The sequence below is a fragment of the Leiobunum rupestre genome, chromosome 9 (genome assembly GCF_980474605.1).
Source record: "Leiobunum rupestre chromosome 9, qqLeiRupe1.1.hap1, whole genome shotgun sequence".
NCBI lineage: Eukaryota > Metazoa > Arthropoda > Arachnida > Opiliones > Sclerosomatidae > Leiobunum > Leiobunum rupestre.
In genome coordinates this window covers 41,385,702-41,402,352 of record NC_143392.1, presented here as the reverse complement: position 1 = coordinate 41,402,352, position 16,651 = coordinate 41,385,702, and the positions used below count along the sequence as shown (strand labels likewise).

Here is a 16,651-nt window from a genome sequence, read left to right as displayed (position 1 = left end):
AATAACCGACCGATGTAGTACCGACGAAGATGTAAATATGGCAAGACAAACTCTTTTTAGCCAAATAACAGAGACATTGATAACATACCTCCTTCAAAAGACGCGTTAATGCAGCACGTTTTAAGAGTCGCCTATGTCATGTTTGGGGTCAATCACTCTACCACTTGCTGCACAAGCTTGCAGAGAAATTATCAAATGTGGATGTACCAAAGGTTGTAATGGACATTGCATTAGTGTGAAGGCCGAACTACCATGTACGGCTTTATGCAAATGTGGAGGATGTGAAATTGATTAATAACCGAATAGCATATTAAAACTAATCGATAAACTGCTATTGTATTGTGTATAATAAAACGTACTCATTGTTATTAATTCGAATTATTTCTGCATGATAATTTATATTAACTATATTTTAATTTAAGATTATAAGATTTTTCTTTATTAAAGCTAGTACTTAAAATAAAGTTACAACATGCTTTATAATATCAATCTTTCATTTACTAAATTTGCCATATAATAATATATTAATTATTCAATATAATCATCGCTTTATAAATAATACTTTATAATAAATATGTATGAGAAACAATTTATAAAAAATATAACATAATTTGTATTTATTATAGTAATTAATCTCTAAGATAAGCTAAATTATATAAAAATTGTTTATTCGTATAAAATGAGAGTGAACCGATGTGTTATATCTCAATTGCGTCAAATTACGAAGAGAAAGAAACAAACTATACTTTTCAGTGCCGACCCCTAAAACTAAGCATAAGCGCGTTGCTTTTCCGGGGGTCGTCCACGGAAGAGCATTACACTTTAAATGATTAAGAATACCTTTAACTATAGGTGTATAAATTTTCATGTTTTTAACCCAAAGTGCGCGATTATTTTCATATACCTCCTGACTACCTTTTACCATCGCTGATTCAATTTACGGCACCACATTTTTTGTCTTTACAGGCTTCCACGGCTTGCATGTAATAGTGGGGTCAACCCTACTACTGGTCTCTTTAATACGCCGTACTAATCTTCACTTGTCAAGTCTTCATCATTTTGGATTTGAAGCTTCAGCTTGATACTGCAATTTCGTGGATGTAGTTTGGCTGTTACTATACTCAATAATCTACTGGTGAGGCAGTTAACTAATTAGTATAATTCAAATCGCGACCGCTTAAACCGTTAAAAATGTTTTCCGACCGATGGCGAAATTTCAATAATCAGTTTCCAGTTTATGACGTTTGAATCACCTGGATAAAAATATTTTCCTGGAAACGCTGCTGAACGCGTTAACACTTTTTTTTGGGGTCTTTATAGGGTAATGTTATAGATCTGGGCCGTCCCTGTTGTTAATTAGTCTATGAATCTCCTATCCTCAAATTTTAAAATTGCTCTTATTTGGAAAATGTCCAATGTTACTTGGAACTCAAAGTTACATTTTGTAATTGCATAGCATCTTTATTAAATTAAAATTCGTGGGACTCAGATCTTATATTAACTTTGAATAATATTTTATTTCTGATAACGTGTTTTTATAATATGAAATACTTTTAATCTTAAATTTTGCATTGTTGATTTAGCAAAACCAATTTTTTAATAGCGCCAAACACATTGCTTGAATAAATTTTAAATATTTTGATAAGGCAACCATAATTTTTAAAAAACGTTATACCAATATTAAAACAGGGCTTTTCATAATGCAGAGAACAACTTGTCAATAAAAGCTGAAATGTATTTTTCATTTTTAATATACCAAAAAACATATGTAGTATTATTTAATTATGAAACAAGGACTTTGAATCCGTAACTTTGCTATATAAATATAACAAATTCCTTAATTACGTTAAAAACATTAGTCGAATTAAATTTTACATATTTTGATTATATAATAATAAATGTATTTAACGATAAGTAACCTATTATTAATAAGTTTTACAATCATTTCCGGGATACAACTGTCATACTTTAAGTTATTATGTTACTTTTGATTTTAATACTTTGATCAGTAAAACATTAAATATTTCTTAATTTCAAATATATGGAAAATAAAACAAATTATCAATTTAAGAACTCAATATTAACGACAATAAACATGCACCAGAAAACATGTAGGAGGAACTTGTAGGAGGTTGTAGTCTGTACACACAAAGTTAATCCTATAAAATAGCCGCACAGGTATTTGGGCGCTGGTTCAAAATCACTATGGTCCTAAGATTCCAGTGACGTCAGAAACGTTATTCGACCATTCGTTAACAGCATAAACTGTAGAGGACGCTTTTAACATTCAAAATGTCTTCTGCGTGAGATTTTCGCTTGTATTCGTTAGATTGTTTGTTCGTTATTGTTGATCAGATAATTTTAAATTTCAGCCACCAGGTTTAACAGAAACTAGGAGTGAACGGCGCTAGTTACGTTCAAATCATGTGATAGTAGTGCGAATTAGCAGTAGATTGTGTTCGATTTAAGTTGTACTCCCTGTAAGTAGTTTTAGTGCCGGACACTACAAGTTTAGAGCTCCTAAGATGAGCACAATTATTTTTGAAGCATTTCGATCAATATTAAATATGATTATTAAATCGAAGATAATATGTCCAATAAATTACCACAAATGATATCGCAATAATTGGATAGCTTACTCTAGCCATCTTATCCAAATTAAAGTCTATTTGAGGTGAAAATTTTTGAAGATTCGTTTGTTTAAGTGTCTGAGAAACGGGCTTGACCGTCGAACCTTTCATAAACCCTCGACTTCTTTCGCTCAAATTTGAAAGTAATTTCAAACTCGAATTCACTTCATCAACGAACGTCTCAGAATTTGGACTCGCAATTTCCTGGAATTAAATAAATATTTATTTTATTATTATTTTTATAATGCAAATGGACAAATAAAGCTAGTCCCTAAAAGAATTAAGTTACTCGGATCATCTTCGAGGATAAAGAAAGACGCGAAACTCGGACCAAATAAATATTCGGATCAAACACGAATTCCAAATTAAAAAAAAATAGCAAGAATTGCCAACGGTAAACCGGTTTCGTCCTAATTGTGAATTATCGGTGCCGTGCAGGGAATCTGCCTAGATATTAACAAACCAAAAAGAGAAGATAAGCCTAACCATTAAAAATTTTAAACGAATAGCGGGAACCCTTATCATTTATCATTGCATGTCTTTGTTCTAAGCCTCCTCAACTGGTAAGGTCGGGCTTTTTACATGAAACTGAGTAGGTCGGGTCGGGCTTTTATATATTAATGATCGGGCCTTCCGAGTTTCTATTCTATTCGCAACCGCTAATCTCTTCATGCAGAAAGCGAATTATTTCATTATTGCTTTTTAACAAAACCGACATGATAAGACTCAAAAACGTTTAAACTCTAGCTTTGCCATCACATTTTTTTTTACTGAGAGCTAGTTTCACAACAGAGTACAGACTACGTAGCCTACTAATTGGAAAAAATACTTAATATTTGGTCTATAGGACCTGGCACCTTTTCACTCTTAAATTGACTCGCCCGTAGAGAGACATAAGTTCTAAAACGCCTCACTTGGCGGCGCTGAAGTTGCCCAAAATTTGAATTTGGTTTACCTATTTTTCCCCCCTCTCCCGAGTCTCCCACGTGACTCTATCTTTTCACTTCATGACAAGCGTTGTTGTGGGAAACTGAGAGATTCACAGTTCAGTGGCGGCGTAAGGGGGGACGAGGGGGTACCAGGGTAGCCAGGGGTGCCATCGAAGAAGCTCGAGGGGAAGGGTGCAAATGAGAACGATTAAACTTCAAGAAGACGGACGTGAAAACTTCTGCACGGTCCTGGGGGGTGTCACCAAACACTGCCGCCGCCCCGCAAACCGGCCTTCTTAAGCCGCCACTGTCACAGTTCATGCGGTAACTAGTCAACTAGTCATAGCAATTTAAATTTTGCATTCGGGAGCTTGCTCTAGCATATAGTACAAGCTTATACTATAACCATAAAAAGTGCAAGTTTATCGGGTCGGGTCGGGTCGGGTTTCAATTTTATCGGGCATTGGCGGTCGGGTTTAAAATTTTACAATATTATCGGGCCGGGTCGGGTTTCAATTTTGGTGGGTCGGGTCGGGTCGGGTTTCAGTTTTATTGAATTTTAGCGGGCCGGGCCGGGTCGGGTCGGGTTTTAGAAATAGCCGGCTCATCTCTACCCCACGGATTTACTCTGGCGTCGAAGCCTTTTATAAATTCTAGAGCTAATATGACACGTAGTATTATATCTTTAGCATGGCAATAAAAATACTGAATTTAACATTTTTCCAGCTCAACCAATCGAGAGATAATTATGGTAGGTTGATCCGTTTCTAGAAACGTGTGTTTTAGTAATCGTAAATACTGGTTTGAATTTAACTGCGCTAAGCCTTGTATATTATAGAAGAAAACAACCGAAGACCAATATGAATAAGACAGGGTACACGAAAACAAAATGTTTGTGTTTAGACAATGCTCACTGCCATACATAAGGCGCGTGTAGTATTGGTTAAACAGGTTTTTATTTTCGTCATGTAGGCCTACCCGGGCTAAGCAAATATTTCTAAAATGTGTTAGAACAGTGTCTAGTGTGAACACGGTTAAATGTTTTCTTGATGATAAGTGATTTGGCCAGGGGCTGATTACTCGTTGTTCATCGCCTGTACCTTTGACTGTACTAAAGAGGTGACAAATTCAACATTACTAAAAACTGTTCTCAGTGTCATATGTCGTCATCTGTGTACCAAGGGGTGAATTTCTATTTATTGGAGTTTAAATCTCAACTTGATTTTCAAAATTTGGATATGTCTTTGAGATTTGAAACTAAGTACCAGAATATCCTGAAACTGCAACGTGACACTAACAAAAGAGGGAAATAAGGCATGTTCTAGTTCTACAACGCCAAAGCTTCTACAGTTTTAGTGTCAACGTGCGGTTTCAGCTAGGTTCTGCCATGTAGCTTTCTCCTCGCCACTTTGGTTTTCCTTTAAAATTGATTTTAACGTTAATTTCTGGTATTTTAGATTTGTTTTGGGCACAAATTGAAAGCTTTTCACAATTATTTCAAGATAACTAAAACCTTTTATTCCTGGGTATTTGATTGAATGTCCAGCCTCAGGTGGCTTAAATATTTTTAAATCGTGGTAATTCACTCACGATGTGTTTAAAATTTAATCCAGAAATTACCTTTATTTTAGTTGATTTGAAGTATCTGGAGAGAGCGTGGGCGATAGTAAATTCGATCATCGAAGTGAAGACCAAAATCAAGCAACCAAAAAGCCAAACGTCCAAAGCGGTGAGGTAGTTGACGGAGGGCAGAGCGTTCCTGGCTGAGACCATTTGGGTGGCGATGGTGAGAAAGGCGGTGACGCTTAGAGTAACCCGTCCAGGAATCGCTTCGATGTCCAACCAGAAAGACATGTACGAGACGCACACGACCAAAAAACTCGGAATGTAGGTGTTCACGAAACTTGACATCGTGTATCTCCGGAATATGAATAGACAGTCTAGTACCGTCGTATTACCTAGAAGAAATGCTTTTAATTTTAAACATTTTAAAGGATACGTATACTCAGTGGATAAGCACGAGATTGGTGTATGAAAATATTTTTTCCACCTAGTGGGAAAAGACTTTAAGCGACTTTAAATTTTAAACAAAGTTTGATATATAGTGTAGGGGCCTACAAACATTTAGATTGAAGCCCTTGGAGGTTCAAGTTTAATGTTTTTATTTATACCAAGAATTCATTTCTATACTTAAGTTTTATTTAAAATCAATTTAAAAACTAGGCAGAAGCCCTACTGCTCTGACCGGTTTCGTGAGGTTTCGCCTACATCATCAGAGATAATGACTATGTTGAGAGTATTTGCGGTCTTCCTGGTCTAATTTCCAAGATGGGAAACCGAAAAACATTACCAGTGTGCTCTTTCTATCGTGTCCGAAAACGTCAGTGTTTGGGAACCAATGCGATTCGAGCCTTGTTTGATTTTCTCTAGGAGGAAGGAGCTTACTGTTAGAGCTTGATGGCGACAAAAATCGTCTCAAGATAACCATTCTCCCGAAGTTGAAATGAATGCATTCTTCTTCATAGCAGATGGCGGTAATTTAACGTTTGGTGGAGGGGAGGGAAATAGCAAATTAACCAACTATCTAAAGCAATGCTTTATTTAAAATTTACACGCCAAAGTACAATTCAGGATAATAAGTTTATAATTGATTATCGACATTAGGAAGCGGCATTAAAAGAGACATTACCATTCCTGAAAATTAGGCACCGTCTAAAAATATCCATTCCCATCACATTTTCGTGTAAATATTCCTCGTCCAGCCATTCCCATTCCCTTTGACATTCCCTCGAAATTAACTTTTCTATTCATTCGCTAACTAACAATGTAGTTATCGATCTTATTACCACTGCATCTATACGGTTACCCTGGTAAATGGTAAAAAAATCGTTTCCAAGTATTTCAGAAAATAAATCATACTTAGCAGAAGAACGAATAACTCACCTCAGATAATTTTCGCTAATGTGTCTCTTTTGTCAGCAAGGATTATTTTATTTCTACTTATTAGGGTTAGTGACTTTGTTGGAATGATCCACGAGAATCATTTTCGCCTTATACGAGAAGGGAAAACGTCACGCGCGCGCACTTCAAATTTAGGGAGGCAATGATACAATATCTACCAACAATAAATGCGTTTGCCACCTAGGAGCAACAAACACATCACCCCACACAAGGAGAACGCAACCCGTCAGAAGTCGTGGATTTTCTTGTGTACGTTTTTCATTGGCTAGACGCTTTAGCGCCTGCTGCCGTCGGAAGGGGAAAATTCGGAAATTGTCTCCCCCCCCCGTAAAACATTCAGCGTAAAGGCTAGTGACGCTCGTCCAATGAAATTCGTACACAACCCTCCGTTAGCGTGTATAAGGGCTAGCTGCGTTCTCCTTGCGTTTGTTGCTCCTAGCTGCCACACACATGTCAACAGTCCATAAAGTACTTAACCAAGTAAGTTGGATTATGAAAACCCTCTCTAAAAACCTTTTGGTATTTGATACTGCGGTATACGCCAAAGCGGCCGAAATAGTTTGGAATATCCCGACCATTATTAGCCAATCGTTTTGCGAATGGGAGTACATCATATCATTTGTTACGCTTTATCAGTTGTCGGCAAGATATTTAGAGACTGAATTGTTTTGGAAGACACAGACGTTTGTATATTGAGTTTAGCATTTGCTTTCGAAATACCTGTTGATATGTAAATGAAATGTGGAAAGAAAACGAGAACTCGATTGGTGAAAATGATGATAATCGTTGTCTAGCTTCAGAGTTGTACACAATTGTGTGAAACGTTTGACGTTGCTTTGCTTTAAGCGTATTTTTTCCCTTAGTGAAAAACTCGGTTACACTCCTCGTTAGTAATTTCGACGTACTCTTTAGTCAAAATAGTAAGTTGAAATGATAATCACAAAAATAAGCCTTTTCGATGTAAGAAGTAAACATGCGCAGTTGGAACTTCGTATCAAAAGCAGACTACTCGACGAAAAAATGGATGGGGATAACCATAGAGCACGTTTAGAGAAATTTAACGTGAAGAAGTTAAAAGGGTTATGTTTAAATATAAATGTAAAATTTAGGTCTAAATGGAAGAAAATTGACTATATAAATAGAATTCGTGATAACTAAAAGGTTGAGGGTGATAAAACAACCGAAAACGAAGAAAGTATTGTAAGCCTTAGCCACGACCATGGGTTGGAACGGCTAGTCCGAGTAGCGACTTTGGTCCGTCCGTGCAAAGTTTCACTACATCGACTCGAAAGCGAATCTCTAAGGCAAAAATAAAGACGGAGCTTAAATTCAATAATGAAATCAACAAATATTTTCGAGGTAAACTTAACATGAAATTATACTGTAGCGGAATATTAATAATGTAATTTTCAGAGAAATGAGGTTGCGATGCAACGGTACTTGATGATATTTTAAACTTGTTAAAAAAAACCCTCATCCCTCTGTTATTCCTGGATTTACACCTGTTGACCTTTTTGACTATCTTGTACAAAAGAAAAATTAAATTGACCATTCAGGCAACAGGAATATGAAAGGTTTCAATAGAGCTATAGCACACGATGATACGAAGGATATTAACGGAGATATAAAATACTGCTTCGTACGGATGAATTATAATTTTAATTCTAAGTGTCTATTAAATCTAACATTCTATACATATTTCAGTTAAAACACACATTTCTGGAGCTTCCTGTCGAAGTACAAATGGAAAGAATTGCGAATTTACTCAAGATTACCAAATGGAAATTACAAAACTATTTTCACCCCATGTAAGAATAAATTTCAAAAATATTACATTTATCTTCCCATTTTTTAGCTCTGACATAAGATAACTACTTTGACCCGACTGTAGCGGGACTTTTGTCAAAAGTCAGGTGGTGGTTAAAGAGCTAGTCAATTTTATTCACGAACTAACAACTAGTCAGACATTGAATGATTGATAGAACTGAAGGGTAGGAAGAATCACTAGTTCCCATGAAAATGAATAGTTAAGTTAACATTAATTTATATTTTTTTATAAAGATTGAAATATATTTTCTATTCCAGATATGCGAGGTTACCTTAGGCAATAGTGAAGCGAAGAGAGTTAGAGCCAATAGCTCTTAAATGTTATGTAGAAACCACCTAATGGTAAAAGAAAATGGCTTGACTTTAATGGAAGATCATTCATTTATGTTAGTGCAACTGTTCAATTGGACCAATAATAAAATTATTACTTTCAAGTGCTAGGAGAAAGGGGGGTATATTTTTTTGAATGGGCAGACTTTGTGATATATACAGAAGCACCTACATGTAATGATAACATTTTTCGAAAAAGAATAACTTTTGATAACAAATTTTTGGGTAAACGCTTTATTGCCAAAGCCAAGAAAACATAGATAGACACCCTTGGAATGCCCATCGCAGCCAAAGCTGTTCAAACGATAGGCACACACGCGGGGCGGGGCCTAGCTCCATTGACGTCGCTGTCTTTAAGGTCACTAACGGAAGTTCTAAAAGTCGTCCGCTTAAGAAAACCAGGCTTAAGGTAGACGCGGAAAATGGCAGACAAAAGGAAGTCAGTGAAACAATATTTAAAACCAATTGATATAAATCTTTTAGATGAAAAACTATGTTATATTAAAATTAGTGAAATTAGTTTGAAAACTAGACAATTTTTAGAAAAATATGATAAACATATACTCAAAGATAACGAAGAAGTTTTTGACGGTTTTCAAAAACATTTAGTGGTTGGCTTAAAAGTCATGGAATTTTGGGATGAGACTGAAGGAACGGATTTTAAATTATTAGTTAGGATTTTGTGGGAAAAATGTAGGAAACTTTTTAAACTTTACAAAAGAACGACAGACTTCATGATTGTCTACAACGAAGAAGTAATTTACGCTTTGGAAGGACTCTTAAAATTGGTCAAATTTCTACCATCAAGTAGGATACATTTTCCTTGTATATATTACAGGAATGGTCCTTTTTATAATTTGGTTTGCTTTTAGTTGTTCAAGTTACTAGTCTAAATGCTACAGAAAAGGTGGAGGTCATTTATTGCAACTTATCTTTGGTTTTACAATCATCAGGCACTGGTATGTCATTGTCCTCATAAATAAAAATACGTTGAAATATGTTTAGACTAAATGCTATAATGTATTTGACATTTACTTTTAGAAATTATTAATTTGAGAGATGCTATTGCTCATATTCTCTGTCAAGAATATCTTTGGCAGACCACTGAAGAAGTTTTCTTGGGTATTTTCAATTCTATATCCCACTCAGTTTTAAGCGTATTCCGGGATATCCTGCACAGCCTTAAGGTTTTTAATATTTCCAAATGTAACAAATCAACACTTAGTTCATGTTCTATTAGCAGCAATAACAGTCCAGGTTTAATAAAATCTAGAATTAGTTGCTAGATTTGTTTTATTATATTATTTTTAAATGTCTAGAATACAATGAACTTGACAGCAGATTGATTACTCTTGGAGGAGCTGCACTGGGAATGATGAAAAACAAATATAATGGAAAACTGGAATTTCCAAATTATAAAAAACTGACACCAGGTGCTAGGATCTAGGCTATTGAATCCCTGAGTATTATTCGACAAATTAGAATGACTGAGTTTGAGAAGAGTGAATTTCTACCACCTTGCCTCAAAGAATTGGATGGTGGTGGTTTGTCTTTCCTTAAACCTCAATTCAGAGAATTTCTTTGGAAATTTGACTTAAAAATCAAAGAAAGTTTTAACAAGGATTTTTTACCAGTGAGTATTACCAAAAAGCAATAACTTAAGTGGCCTAAGCTGGAGTATCTGTTTTTTAGGAAACGTGTCCAAAACTAAAGGCTGACGAAGAGCTTGTTATGCAATTGACAGCTGAAATCACCGAGCTGATAGATAAGCATGACTTTGTTAATTTATTCGCAGTTGAGCTTATCTCAAAAATGTGCCATGCCAGGTATTGGGATTTCATAAGTTCCAAATTTAAAGACAGTGTGGAGTATAATATAGGAAAAGGTGACTCAATGTTGAGAGACGATATGAAAAAGGTTTCAAAAAGCAAAAAGAAAAGGAATTCTAGTCGTCCTTCTAGTTCTTCGATAGAGGAAACTTTAGACTTAGTTATCCAGAAATACTGTAAAGAAAAACCTAGCCAGGAAATTGAATATCATATTATAGTTCCTAGTCCTCATCCGAAAGTACCAAGTCAAAGCAATAATACGTGTAGTGAGATTTTATGCAATGTGATAAGCAAAGTTCCTTCAGAAACCTTTACCTTTTGCCAAAAATTCATTTAAAGGTTCCAATAAATCTTGTCAGATTTTCGACAATTTGGTACAAGAAACAATAGAGTTTGTCATTAACAATCATATCGGAGAAGAGTCTGAAAACCCTAGTCAGTCAGAATCTCCATGCAAAAAAGCTAGCAAGATTCAAACCAAAAACGTATCTCCCGAGAGAAAAGCTTTCATGAATATTAAGAACACATTCGCTTGTCCAGAAACACCACTAATAACAAGTGATAAGAAAAGAAGCTATAGAAAAAAAACCGCTCCAAGAAAATTAGATTTGTAAATTATTTATACAAAACTTAACTTTGTTAATTTTGCAAATTTTCAATAAAAGTTAGGCTTAGCTAAACAATTGAAGGGTTTCAATCTGCTTAAAGAGTTAATTTAATTCATTCAAATCAATTCAAGGTTTGATTACTTCTTCTTCTCATGTTGGTTGCTGCAATGGCTATCGGGGCTTTTCTATAATCATCCTTGGTAAAATGTTTTCCATGAAGTTGTTCAAATATAGATTCTAGTGCACTCCCATTAACCTTTATAGGCAGTATAAATCTTCCTGGGAATTCGGAGATGAAGTCTTTAGCAAATCCAATGAAACCAAAAACCATTACCCTCAATAGGTCCCATGTCTGCCACGATATAAACAGTTTTTGGTCCTTTGATGTGGCGCAAAAATCTGTTTTACCTAACAACTTATTTATCCAATTCACAAAGAATTTGTAACCTTTCAAAATACTTTCAAAGAAAGGGTCATTTACAGAAGTTACTTTATCCAAAATAGCACGCTCAAATATTAGATTGCAGTTGCTCAGATACTGTCGAGTCATCATAATTTCAGTAGCTCTAGCTGGTGGTGGGGTAGTTGATGGATTGGCAATTTGATACAACGCTGAAAGCACTTCTTCTTGCTGTAAACATTTAAAACATAAGACACCAAAGTTGTTATAGGGTCAATTTAATTAAGTATGATCTCCCATTATGGTTTCCCCAAATATTATAATAACAAAATATTTGATGAATGGATATTGAAATATACTTAATTAAACACATTTTATATATTTTCAATATTAAATGAAATTTAGTTTTTAAAAATTTTAGTTGAAAAAATGTTATACTCTTCTAGTCGTGTTTAGAGATTTTATGCCCCAAAGAAAAGTTCTGTAATTTTTTTTCTAACTGACAAACCGGTTTTACATTTTGGTATTTTGTAGTCTGCTTAACCTTTTACCTGCTAGGAAAATTTGGTGTTTTTGCTAATATTTTGAGGTTTTCAAAATTTAATCTGAAAAAAGTCTTTAAAAATTTGCGGTGCGCGGTAAGTGTGACCACACGAAGATAGTATTTTACAGCTACGAAGAAAATTAATCTTTATTGGGACACCATATTTATCCGCTGTATGCAATTTCATTGCGATTGATCAAGGATTTCACAATATCACAATTAACCAACCTCCCTATCACACTTGCCCCGCATTTTGGGGGTAAGTGTGATCAGTAACAGAGTTAAATTAAATAATTAATATTTATATCACTATTTAATTGATATTATATTTGATTGCGTGGTTGTGTAGGATATCAATGGTACCAATTCTTAAGAGTGTTCTATTTAATAATAATAATAAGCTAGGCTAATACCCAAGGCACCACCTTAGGCCTAAGTCATCATGCGACTTTTAAAGCTCTTAATTCAGGTGGCCGGGTTACAATGCGAAGGAGGGTGGTGGCAAGCCCTGCATGCCACGAGATCGAGCCAACAGCTCCCTACACTAACTATTACCGTTAACCTAGACAAGTTTTTATGGAAGGGGAAACCGAAGAACGCGGGGGAAAACCCCTTAAACCAGTGGGGAGAGAACTTGCAAACTCAACGCAGAAGGAGTTGTTCCGAGTTTTCACCCAGTGCCATAATCTGGGATCGAACCCGGCTCCTCTTGCTGCGAGGCGAAAGTGCTAACCACTCCGCCACCCCACGGCTCAAGAGTAATTTCAAGTAAACGCCCAAAAACTATTTTGATCACACTTACCTCCATTGACCTTACGACAAAATTAACGAGAAAGAAATGAGACAATACCTGCATGATTTTAGCCGGATGCACGTTTAACCTAAAAGAATAAACGGACTTAGCCCAATTTGTAAATTATGTAAAATTTAAAGACACTTAAAACAATATTATTATTATTATACCTTGTCCAGTTATCCCTATATACGTAACTCTTCAGCAAGTTCTTCACTCTTTTCGCTTCACCATTTCCAGCTCTTTTAACGTCAACATCATAAACTTCTTCGATAGCAGTCCAACCAAAGGCAATGTCATTATTTTCAAAAAGCTTTGTACCACCTTGTATTTTTGGCCTTGAGGAGTATAATGCGGCAACCATGCTTTTTTGCTAAAAATATTACGAGTTATTAATTTATAAATTCCAAAGTCATTATAAAACACTTACCTGGTGTGACGGGCAGATTATAAAATGTATTTTGTGGAATGACCTGTATGGATGGGGCATGCATGGACTGATCGTATGACGCTCAAATAAATCTTCATTTTCTTTATGTCCAAAAGGACCGGAAACACGCATCAAACTCTTGATTAAGCTTAGATTGACACTGGCTCCATGCAATACGAATGCTCGTACGTGAAATTTATATGATTCGAAAACTCTTAGAACATCATACAAACTACCGAGCAAAGCCTGAAAAAACGTTTAATATAAACAAACTGGGTATATGGATAAAATTCATTAGTTTAACCTCTTTCTTGACTGGTCCACACGATGTTATATAAGGACCAACAACATCAAAAGAGTATGAAATATCTCGCCAAAGAAATTGGAGAATGTAGTTGGTAGGTTTTTTCTCAATTTTGTCGTCCTTAAGCAGTTCATAAATATCCTTCAGTTCAATATACTCATTATGAGTTAATGCCAGACCAATCAATTTATTACTCGAGGAATTCCACATGATTTTGGAGATTACTCTCACTTCGTCAAATATTAATATTCCTTCCCCCGGGGGTTCTGGCAAACCTTTACTAGTTTGTTCCGATTTAATTTTTCCATAAAGATCACGCTGTTCTACTAGATAATCGTGGTTGATTCCGCTGTCTTGAAGCCGAGCCTGGGTAAAATCTTTTAGAGATCTTTCGCTGGGGAGATTCAGTATGTGGAATGATTTCAGAGCTGAGTAAGCTGCTGGACTGCTAACATAAACTGCAAGCGCTAGACGAAACGTTATCATGGACCATTTGTTTCCTTTATAACCTGTCCCTAAAAATAATAAATTGAGGTAATAATTTATTGCCTAAAACATTTAAACACCTACTTAGTTACTTACGGTTATGAAGTTGATCTTTGAAAAATTCGCTAGTTTGTTCTTTGTGTTGTGTATATCGATCTTTGTTCCATACGTTTCTTAACTTTCTTGCTATTTGGTGATTTTGACATTCATCTATCACAAAGGACAAATCACCCGGAAACTCATTACTAATTCTTTGAACTATTTCAATCATTTCTTTATTCTGGTCATCAGAAAGCGATACAGTCATTTTTGCAATTTTTTCTCGGAGGCGTGAAACTTCCTTTTGCAATAACATACGGCTATGGCGAATGCTCTTGATACGGACATCATGGCTTCTTGGACTTAAAACTGAAAGTTTCACACTAGATGATACATCTGTTTTACAAATCTTTTTTTTGGGGATTTTAAGTTCTTCAATTGTTGTATTATGTTTACGTTTCCTTTCATTTATATTACTTCTTCTAACCACCCCATTCATCCAAATGTTGCACTCTCTGCATTTACTTTTGTCAACACCTTGACCAGGATTTATGAGACTAGTGCATTTTGGAGATTCAAAACGACAAAATGGAATTGTTTTAGATACTAATGAGGTTAATGTAGCACCACCAGAATTCAACTTTATTTCTTCCATCGTAAACCCCTCGCATATTGTATAATTCCCATAGGATGTTAATTTTTTAATTAGTAGTGAAAGTTCTCCCGACAGCTCCCAGTGTTCTGTTTTAGTAGCTTGAGCCTCAAGATCACTGGTAACCGAGTTCTCGGTAATGTCATCAACTTTCTTGATAATATTCGAGACAACGCCTATTTCATAACCAAATACCTGCAAGCTGGCTCTTAAAGTTGAGCCAGATATTACAATTCTTACAATTCATGTGGCCGTGTTACAATGCCTAGGAGGGTGGTGGGACGCCCTTCACCACGCGAGCAAACAGCTCCCTACACTTACTATTACCGTTAACCTCGACAAGTTTTTATGGAAGGGGAAACTTAAGAGCTCGGGGGAAAACCCCTTAAAATAGTGGGGAGAGAACTTGCCAACTCAACGCAGAACGAGTTGTTTCGAGTTTTCACCCAACCGTTACAAGAGGGATTACAAAGACGTAACTATCAGAGAATAATAATAACCAGCTAGGCTAATACCCAAGGCACCGCCTAAGGCCAAAGTCATCTAGATACTTTTAATGCCTTTAAAAAATGAACGGGTAATAATGCGTTGGAGGGTGATGGAAAATCATTTATGCCATGCTAGCCAAACAATGAGATATCGTGCCGATTTGATTGACTTTTAAGAGGTGGAGCCTATTAGCAGTGCTTGAAGTGAATTGGGATACACACTTATAATAATATCATTATAGTTACTATCCCATTGTTTAAATAAATGCAATCAATTTAACTAATTGTCCATGAAACGATTATGTTATATATGACCAGCACGATTCGGAACAATTCAATAATTTTGAAATTTTTGTCTCTGTGGAGAAAACATGGCTGCTGTCTGACTTCTACAATATTAGCTCCAAACCGGGTTATGACCAATCACCGTCAAAAATGACATGCTTAAAAATAAATACACGTTAAAGATCCCACCAGACCCCTTATTCACCCTAAAATCCTGTACTCTTATTCAAAATAGATCCATAATTAGTCATATTTACCGTTAATTTCACATTTTCACAATGTGTACTTCTGTCTTTCAAATATTACTTCACTTATGTACCGTGTATTTAAATTTCACATTGGTAATAGTCAAGTTAATAGTTAAACGTAGATAAATGGGATGGCGGGGGGGTTGGTACTTTCGCCTTGCAGATAGGGGAGCTGTGTTCAATCCCAGCCTGTTTTTATTTTATCTCCCTACTGGTTAAAGAAGTTTACCCCGAGTTTTTGTTTTCCACCTGTTTTAAGGCATTAAAAGTGGCTAGCTGATTTGGACTAAGGTTCCTTGGTTATTATCCTAGCTGATTATTATTTATAACATGAAATTGGTTTTTGCGACTATTTTCTAGCCTTGTGTTCAACAAATTGAAATACACTAATATTTCTATTTAAATACAAATACAATTGTAAAGATAAAATAGAATACGTACAGAGCTGAATGTACATCGAACACACTTGAGTATCCAGTGGATATTGCCTAAAATCTAATTGGCAACTGACAATAATGTTGTATCTGCCAAATAGTCAATCATTCAGCTTTCTACAGTCATGCTCATAGGATTAGACAAACATAAAATGTGGAGTAATGTTTAGATTTAAGTGTTGCGTTACTTACCTGCTGTACTTGTACAAAATGTCTCGAGCCATGATTTTAATTACGGTGTTTGGAGATGTTACCATAAATTGAGAAGATTCCTTGCTGTTGTAGAAAACGATATCCGGTTGCCAAATGCAGTTGACAATGTGCTTGGGTAAAATAACAGGAGAAGTTATGTTTCAGCCATCCAGTGGGATAAAATTGTCTTTCCAGAAAAGCATGAGCAGAACTTGAATTGTGAATTGCTTAAAATACAATTT

At 35.6% G+C, this 16,651-nt stretch overlaps 1 protein-coding gene across 1 annotated transcript; it reads right to left on the bottom strand.

Annotated features, from left to right (window-relative positions):
• Positions 1 to 120: 120 nt before the first annotated feature.
• On the bottom strand, positions 121 to 15,914 carry LOC149927830 (glycine receptor subunit beta-type 4-like). Its single transcript, XM_090157867.1, has 4 exons — positions 15,793 to 15,914; positions 5,180 to 5,517; positions 2,735 to 2,834; positions 121 to 260 (listed from the first exon to the last, which is right to left on the bottom strand). The coding sequence occupies exons 2-4, from the start codon at positions 5,468 to 5,470 to the stop codon at positions 121 to 123; spliced, it is 531 nt and encodes a 176-aa protein (XP_090013993.1). The 5' UTR covers positions 5,471 to 5,517; positions 15,793 to 15,914.
• Positions 15,915 to 16,651: the final 737 nt, after the last annotated feature.